The 9388-nt window shown below is 29.2% G+C and overlaps 1 protein-coding gene across 1 annotated transcript; it reads right to left on the bottom strand.

Moving 5' to 3' along the window:
• Positions 1 to 1377: 1377 nt before the first annotated feature.
• LOC101511749 (S-adenosylmethionine synthase) lies at positions 1378 to 3830 on the bottom strand. The gene is made up of 2 exons (XM_004494403.4): positions 3672 to 3830; positions 1378 to 2777 (listed from the first exon to the last, which is right to left on the bottom strand). Exon 2 carries the CDS (start codon positions 2767 to 2769, stop codon positions 1588 to 1590), a length of 1182 nt encoding a protein of 393 aa, XP_004494460.1. The 5' UTR covers positions 2770 to 2777; positions 3672 to 3830; the 3' UTR covers positions 1378 to 1587.
• Positions 3831 to 9388: the final 5558 nt, after the last annotated feature.

The raw sequence follows: 9388 nt of genomic DNA, 5'->3' as shown, positions 1-9388 counted from the left end.
AGAGAGAAATAAGTGAAAAATATAGCTCATTTGACCAATTGTTTAGAATAAGAGAAAGAGATAAGAAATAGAAGAGAGAGAAAAGTTGATTAATTTTGAAAGTACCAAAAGATTCTTTAATTAAAAATTACCATCAAATTTAATTTAATTTAATTTAATTTAATTTTTATATAAATTCTATTAAATTAATTATTTCAATAATTTATTTACATTATTTAAGTTAATTATAAACTTTTTTTTTAATATGTTATAATAATTTATGAGTGTTGTGTATATATAAAAAAAAATATTATCACAAAAAAGAGGGAAAAAATGAAAGATTGAGAAAAAACATGCATTTCTCCTACTTTCTTCTCAATCATGAAGTGAAATAAAAAGTAGGTGAGACTCACCATTTTTTTTATCACTCTCCTCTCTTTCTATGCTCAACCAAATAGAAGAAGTTGTCTTTTTCTCTTCTCTTTCTCTCTCTCTTGTTTCTCTCTTTGCAAACTCTCTTATACAGACCTTTAGTGGCTAATGTAAACTATAAATGTTGTTAACAAAATACCACTTATAATTTTTAGCACATTATTAGCAAGATACTCTCTAGGATGTGGAGATTTCAAAATGATTTCTCACTATTTTGTTGTCCATATTTGTAGACTAATGTATGATCTTTTTAAATGGTTTAGTGTCAAAAGACTCGACTATTATTTCCAACGAAGTTGCAGTGAATTTGAACTGTTTTGTTGAATATACTTGGTGGAGGGAGGACAACCTCATATAATTTGACGTGTTTGGGAGTTGGTTGAAAAAGTCCCCGAGTAAACAAAGTTTTTGGCTAACAGGAGGCTTCGGAGTAAATCAAAAGCGTTCACCAATTAACTTCCATAGTGGTTGGGGAACCCAAGGGAATGCTTAGTTTATACTATTACAAGGTGATGTCTTGGAGTTGTGATTGGCAAACGGATTCTTAGCTGTAAAGGGAATGGAGCTAAAATAGTTGAAGTGTGTGGAGTCGGCATAATATGTTACTAGACAGGCGAAGAAGCAAATAGTTGGGTGGTGGGAACATGCTCTATCTGTGACAATTGGATTTTTCTATGATTTCAATCTTATGAAACTCAAGTCGGTGAAGCCGTAGAGCATTGATAAAAAAAATTGGGTTCATTACATTTATGTTTCTGTCGGGTCTGAGGCATTTAATGGACTGCAACCGAAAACATTGTATGCTGTAGATTGGGTGATATCCTTTGCTATGTCCCAATCATGCATATCATGTGCTTGGGGGAAATTATATTAAATGAAAGTTTATCTTTGCTTTTGCAAAAAAATAAACTATTTTTTGACACGGTTTACGCCTTTGTGTCCTCTTGCAGTAAATTGGAACTAAAATTCTGTGAAAAAAAAAACTTTCATTGCACCAACATGGTAACATTCCATAACAAAAAATAAATTGTAAGTAAAATGGAGAAAAATAATAAAAGTAGTTTTAGGCATGATGAGCATATTAGACCTATGAATGGAACAACAATTAACTAAACACGCAAATTATTCATCCACACCTAGTAAGACAACCATTGAATATAAAATCCATAAGAACTCTTAAGCTTGAGGCTTCTCCCACTTGAGTGGCTTCACAACTTCCCAGGTAAAGTCAGGGTCATCCCTTCCAAAGTGTCCATAGGCAGCTGTCTTAAGAAACCTATGTCCACCCCTCTTTAGGTCCAAGTTAATGGTGATCATTCCAGGTCTAAAGTCAAAATTCTCCTTCACAATTTGAAGAATCTCCTTATCAGGAATCTTTCCAGTTCCATAACTGTCAACAAAGACCGACAAAGGTTCAGGCACACCGATAGCGTAAGAAACTTGAACAATGCATCTGCGAGCAAGACCGTTAGCCACAATACTCTTGGCTGCCTGCCTTACAACATAGGCACCACTTCTGTCAACCTTAGTTGGGTCCTTCCCTGAAAAGGCACCTCCACCGTGAGCACCCCATCCACCATAAGTGTCAATGATAATCTTTCTTCCGGTCAGACCGGCATCACCATGGGGACCTCCAATGACAAATCGGCCAGAAGGGTTAAGGTGAAAGATAGTCTTCTCATCCAAGTACTTCTCTGGAATAACAGGCTTGATAACGTGCTCCTTAAGATCAGCTGCAATCTGGTCATTGCTGACAGTCTCATCGTGTTGTGTGGAAATGAGGACAGTGTGGACACGAACTGGAACCATAGCACCATCTTCATTGTAGTACTCAACAGTTACTTGTGTCTTGCCATCTGGTCTAAGCCAGGCACAGGTACCATTCTTCCTAACCTCGGTAAGACAAGCACCGAGCTTGGTTGCAAGGACGTGACTGAGAGGCATGAGTTCAGGTGTTTCATCAGTGGCATAGCCAAACATGTGACCTTGGTCACCAGCACCAACTTCCTCCGGACGCTTGGTAAAGTGTCCGTGAACACCCTGAGCGATATCAGGACTCTGTTGCTCGATGTTGACCAAGACTTTGCACTTGTCAGCATCAAGACCAACATCATCAGAGATGAATCCAATGGTGCGGCATGTGTCACGGACAATCTTCTCATAGTCTACATTGGCTTTGGTTGTTATCTCTCCAAAGACCATGACCATGTTTGTCTTGGTGCATGTTTCACAGGCAACCTTGCTGTCAGGATCCTGTTCAAGACAGGCATCAAGCACTGCATCGGAGATCTGGTCGCACAACTTGTCAGGGTGGCCCTCGTTTACTGATTCGGAAGTGAATAGAAAGGTTTCCGCCATTTTTCAAGCTACACAAAACAGCAAACTATATGTTCAGTGTTACAAAACACAACAACTTTATAACTGATGGTAAGGGGGAAAAAACAAATTTTCTCTGCGTAACAATGGAAGATAACTGATATTCGAGATCAGATTACAAAAGGAATAAAGCCATGCCATAAAAGATTAAAATAATTCAAAAAAAATTGTCCTGATAAAAAATTGCAGACAAGTGGATAGCATATCAAGATTCCCTAACCACCAAGATATAAAGTTCGACAGAATATTGGATTTCATTAAGCATGAAAGCACAATATATGCCTAATAGATATTAGTTTCAATTTCAAAATCCTCTCCATCATCCTTGGGATTGGATTATAAAAAAAAAAAGGGTTTGAAGTCGATACTTCCGAACTCAACTCAAGTTTATTATACACTTGAGCCAAAATACTTGGTTTATTTAAATCACGTGTAAACTGAAAAAACGAGACGGTTTAGATAAACTTCTTAACCGTTTATTAATAATAGACATTTTTATAAGTGAGAATCCATAAACTTACTTTAATCGAAGAGTCATAAACTAAACCATAATATTAGCAGCTAGAAAACTAGATCTATGTAGAGAGAAACGGTTATAACATATTATTATTCCCTAAAAACTTCAGATCTATGACACAAAGACAAAAAACCGAAATGAACATGTTCAGGATTGGTTAATTCAAATTCTAAACAGTAACACAATTACTTCATCATAAACAATACAAACAGCAACAGTTAGAATCATACAACAAACTGAACCATAAACAAAATTCAGATCTACAACCGTTACGGTTAATTTAAGAGAATACAACAATAATTAAACGGTAATAAGAAGGAACATAACATAAAAAATGGTACAAGTAACGAAGTAAAGAGTGATGAACCTGGAGCGAGTGAGGGGGTGCAAGTAGAAATGAAATGAAACGACACTCGCTAGACCAGACTACGTTGTGAAATGAAAATCAAATGACGGATGTTTGTTCAACGACTCTATCTTCCTTTTTATACTAAACAATGCCAACTAAATTACGTGTTACCGGACCCTTCGGTATGCCGTTAGATTTGACGCTCAAATCAAGGGGTTGGTGAGTCTAAAAAATGAGGGGATTTAATCTAATAACGGATACTGCCGGTCATTACCAACCCTTACCGGTTACCACGAGATCTGGTTTGTTTAACGGAGAGAGCGCGTGTCGGTGTAGATTCCGTTTTCCTTCACCACCTCTCCCTCCGTGTTCCAAGTTTTATTTTTATTTTTAAGATAATTGATTTTGTTATTTCATTAATTACTGATATTTGTTATCAATATAAAATTATTTATGGTCATTAAATTCTTTTTAAATTGTAGTTACAAAGTTAACTTACAATAAAGATTAAAAATTATACACTATTTAATACACAGCTAATTACCTTTTTTATTAAATAATAGATTCACACTCTTAAATGTAAAGTGTTGAAAACTGACCATCATAAATCTTTACATATCAAAGTCACTTAACTAAGAACTAATCACAATTTAACAATACATTAAATAGAAAAATGAAAAGAAAAATTATTTATATGTTTAATGTGTTGATTAATTGTGATACATCACGGTTAAATTCTGAAATATAGCACATAGAAATTTAAATATGTGTAAAATTATAATGACAACTGCAACAAATTGTCAATCTCAATTTGAATCTGATTTGGAATATGTGCAATCAAATAAAATAATAAATATTTGCTATACCATTTCCTAACAATGAACAGTTATATACCTTTTCAAAAAATTTAAATTAAAAGACATTTATTTCACTCTTTGGGGTTAACTAGGACTTTTAAAGGCTATAAAGCAAAGCAAATGTTGTACCATTTATAAATTTAATTTTATTATTAGATCATATATTTCACCAATTAATCAAGTAAAATATGGTTGAATTCATTGATTAAATTATAGAATTTTTTTTTGCATAATAAAGATTTATTTTCTTTATGTACCATAAAAATTACCACTTTTAATTTTTGTTAATTAAATTAAAGTTCAGTTAAAAATGTATGAGGAAGTACTGTAACTATAAGACAAGGCAGTGGCACCATCGATATTCACCGTTTACTGATTAAGTTTGTCCTATTGAACGGTTTGCCTCTTGTTGTATATAATGCATTAATTTAACTTAAATATTTAATATTTTTTGACAGTACATAAATATTTAATAGATAACAGTCCATTCAACTTGGTTGTTTTTAGGAAGACCAAAGAATTAATAAAGAAATGTATAATGACAATATTATTAATATATTTTAAATGTGGCAATAGTCTATTGGTGAGTAGTGTGACCTGACGTTATGTTGTACTCTCTCTGTAACCTAAATGGCACGATAGCGTAGCAATTAGCACGTCGAATATTATTATATATTACTTCAAATTCATTTTGCATTAAACTTGTTTTTTAGTCAATAAAGGATCCTTTACATATTGATCACCAAATCTGGGGTTAGTTGGGATGCTATAGCAGCTGCCACTTTCATTTTTATATATTTATTTTAATAAAAAAGACAAACCTTTCAAATGAATCACGTAGTAATTGTTTAAGCATGATGTTGACCAAAATCAAATGATATAGTTTTAACTTGCGCTCAAGCAGCTAGCCAGGGATGAACAAGTTGATGGATATTTATATATGTTAAATAAAAAAATTAATCGTAGTTTAAGGCATTTTATGTTTATAAATTTATAAAATTGGTTTTTTTTATTTAAAAATATGATATTAAATAATATAACATGATGACGGTTAAATTATGAAATTTTAATAAAATTTCATAAAAATTAATTTTTAATTTTTTAATTTAATTAATTATTTACAAAAAAATTAATAAATTTAATTATTCTATATCATAAAATTGTTGTTGTATTATTAAAATATGTCAAATTATTATTTTTAATTTAAAAATATAAGAATTAAATCAAAATTATTCATATTAAAATAAATAAATAAATAAATTTTATAAATCAATAAAAAAAATAGAACTAAAATTATAATTAAATTTAAATAAAAAAATTATAGTCAAACATATACTATGAATGACGACGGATAATAAAATCAAAGTAAAACTAAGTTAAATATTAATTGGCACGTATATATTATTGCAAGTGGAAACATCGTATATGTTGATGCATGATTGTCATTTGAAAGGTGGTAAGTAGGAGGTTGGTAGGTGAGTGGTGACCAACCAAACAAAATAGCTAGATGAGCAAAAAAAAAAGTAACAATTCCTCCCTTAACTATAATAGAAAAAATTACTTTCACCATTATTAAAAAGTTAGATAAATGTAATTAAATTTTTAGATTTATATAAATAATTTTATGTATTTTAATATCAAATATTTAACTATCTATTTAAATAATTTAAATTAAATGAATGATATGTTAAACTGTTTCAACATTAAATTTAACTATTCTATTTAAATATACTTTAGCTTAAATATATCAACATTAATTAGTTTAACGATTTTTTTGTTTGTAATGATGATTAAAGTACTAAGTAATTAATTGTCCTCGAGGTATGGTAAAAAAAATTAACGTTATATACTACCATTAGACTCACGTCATTAATAATAATTTTTCGGTCCCCAATGTTTTTTAAAACAAGCAAGTAACTTTGGTTGGTGAATAAAAAAAAGTGAGTAACTCAAGAAGAAAAAAAAGAGTAATTAATTAATCATAATTAAATGATAATATAACTAAGCCAACCTAACACATTAGTAGTGTATGAGTCATAGCCAGTCAAGTGCGCTTCCCGTAATCCGTTTTTTCCCAAAATAATTAAGCACAAGAAAGGTGAAGAAAAAGCAAATAAAAAATTAACTTAAAAAAAGCAGAGTTAAAAGGACATATATACACTCCTAGACGGATCTAAAGCATAACAAATTGGGGAAGCTCCCACTAACTTAATTGTGTTTTTTTTTTTAATTACAAATTATTGAATATATAATTTTATTTTTGTCCCACTAAATATTAAACATTGACTCTGCCAAAAAAAATTGAATAATTTTATTTTAGAGAATTAAAATATGCAATATTATAAAAAATTTGAAAAGTTTTTTTTTAGAAAAAGTAATATTTTTAGTCTTTGAGAATCAAAATAGAGATTAAGAATGAATAATTTTTTTTAGGAATTAAATTTGAAATGTCATAAGTTTATATGAACTAAACACATATTCAACACAAAAATATATATTCGCCCCCATTTTGTTATATTGTATAAAAAAAAATATAGGACCATCGCCAATTGAGGGTAATATGTTATTGGGTTGAATGCACGACCTAATAGTAGATCCTTGTGAGTTGTAATGCTTTGTACAATTTGATCCGAAATGAAGTTGGATTTTTGGCTCGGTGATGGAAATGCAGTTGTTTTGATGATAGTGAGAACGGCAACATTGATTTCATATTCTCTTGGGGGTTGTACATGTGTATGCTCTGACGATCAAACTATATTTTGTCCAAGAGAAATACATAATTAAGGTTATAAATCAATTTATCTTTTTATGTATCTGATGTTCTTTTTTTTGTATGATAGTCCTTATGGTTGTCATAGATAGAAAGTTTGTAATAAATTAAATCACTGAAATAAAATCAAGGTACATGTGAGCTACCATGGTTCGCTAACTCCGAATTTATCTTATAGCCATCATGTAGTTAGAAACGGAGGTACAAGTGAGTTATCGTGCTATGTCAACTTTGGATTCCATTTGCTTTGTGGTGAATTTGGCTAATTCAAAAGTCTTTCATGCCCTTGAGCCTCGGATCGAATTGGTATGTATTAGACCGATTAGAATAGTTGATTGAGCTACAAGTAAAATAAAGAGTTCTACCTGTCACCCCCCACTTATACCTTTCACCCTCTCAATACATTTAAAAACATTATTTTAACTCTTTTACTATATATAAAAATAAGAAATTCAAGAATTGGAAATTTAAAAAAAAAAATAATGTCCTTATTTTGAAACAAAATTTACATTTAAAAAATTTGAATAAAATTCTAAATTTTTGAAACATTCAAAACTTTTATGTTTTTGAAATGTAAGATTATGTTTTGAAATTTTGATTTTCGAAACTTTCAAAAAAAATATGTTTTGAATTTTTGAAAGTTCTGAAACTTTTGTTAAAGGTAGCTTCGAAAATTTAAAATTAATTCAACATTTCCATTTTTTGTTATTAGTTTAAAACATTAAAAACATAATTTCTAGTTTTTCAAAAAAAAAAATCAAAATTTTTTTAATAAAAGATTCTAGAAATAATAAAACTAATTAAAATTTTTGAAATAGTAAATTCTAAAATAGAAATAGGAAATTTTTGAAATAAGAAATTCAAAAAAAATAATAATGTAACTATTTTATAACAAAATTTACATTTCAAAAATTTGAGTAAAATTTGAAAACTTTCATATTTTTTCAAAACTTCCAAATGTAAAATTATGATTTCGAAAATTTGGATTTCGAAACTTTCGAAAAAAAATCCATATTTTAAAACTTTGAAAGTTTCAAAACTTTTATTAAAGGCAAAAGTTTCAAAAATATTTTATAAATACAATAAATTGTATTTTAAAAATTACAAATTAATTTAAATTTTTAAAAGTAAACTCATTTTATATTTCAAAAATTTTATAATCAACCAAATTTTTAAAAATTTAAAAATATTCTAATAATTTTTACTAAAGTTTTAAATGTGCGAGTGAAAAAAAAAGAAAAATTAATTTTTTATATATAATAGTAAAAATAAAATAATTTATTTAAATGTATTAGAAATAAGAGATATAAGTGTATTGAATATCGGATTCAGTCTATATTACAATTCTTGTTGTAGTGACCCCAAAAAAATGCTCCCACAGTTCTCCACTTTCTTTTGTTTGCTTCAATGCTTTATGCTTTTAATTTTTAATAGATTTATTAGTAGTGATTAACCTTTGACAATTTTTTCAATAGTATCATCAACCTCCACTTTAATCCAACGTTAACTTCTTTAAGGATTTGCAATTCTAAAGGCGAAGCTAACTTCCATTTTGGTAGAGAAGAAAATACTAACCTTTAACTTTTATAAGTTTTAACCCCTCACATTTGTAACTGTTAACTTTCACTAAAAACAATAAAATAAACAAACTAATATGTCATACTAGAGGTATGTTTACATGGTAGATTTGGCAAAATTATAGTGAGACCATGATTTTTATAGAAACTATAGCCTATAATGCGTGTCTTTGCCAAAAATTTAACATGTACTAGGTTATTTTCAATGGTTAACCGTTAGTTTTTTTTCATTGTTCATATTAAAATGACACTTAATATTAAAATATAAAATTAAAATAAAATTACCAGTCAAGAAATTTAAAACCATCTTAATATTTTAATTAAAAAATGACTACTATAATAAATGAAAAATTGAATTAATAAAAACTGATGTTTTTATTTGCTTTTGGAGCATTAATGAGGCCGTTCTGATATTTAGTTGAACATGATATTCCTTTCTTTCATGAAACGGAACGATACCATGTACAGTGATTGCCCTTACCCAAAAGCAAAAAATTAAATTAAATTAAGTAATGAGAAAGAGATAGAGCA

Source organism: Cicer arietinum, chromosome 3 (genome assembly GCF_000331145.2).
Source record: "Cicer arietinum cultivar CDC Frontier isolate Library 1 chromosome 3, Cicar.CDCFrontier_v2.0, whole genome shotgun sequence".
In the NCBI taxonomy this organism is placed as follows: Eukaryota; Viridiplantae; Streptophyta; class Magnoliopsida; order Fabales; family Fabaceae; genus Cicer; species Cicer arietinum.
The sequence above is the reverse complement of the archived record's forward strand: the minus strand, read 5'-3'. Positions and strand labels throughout refer to the sequence as shown.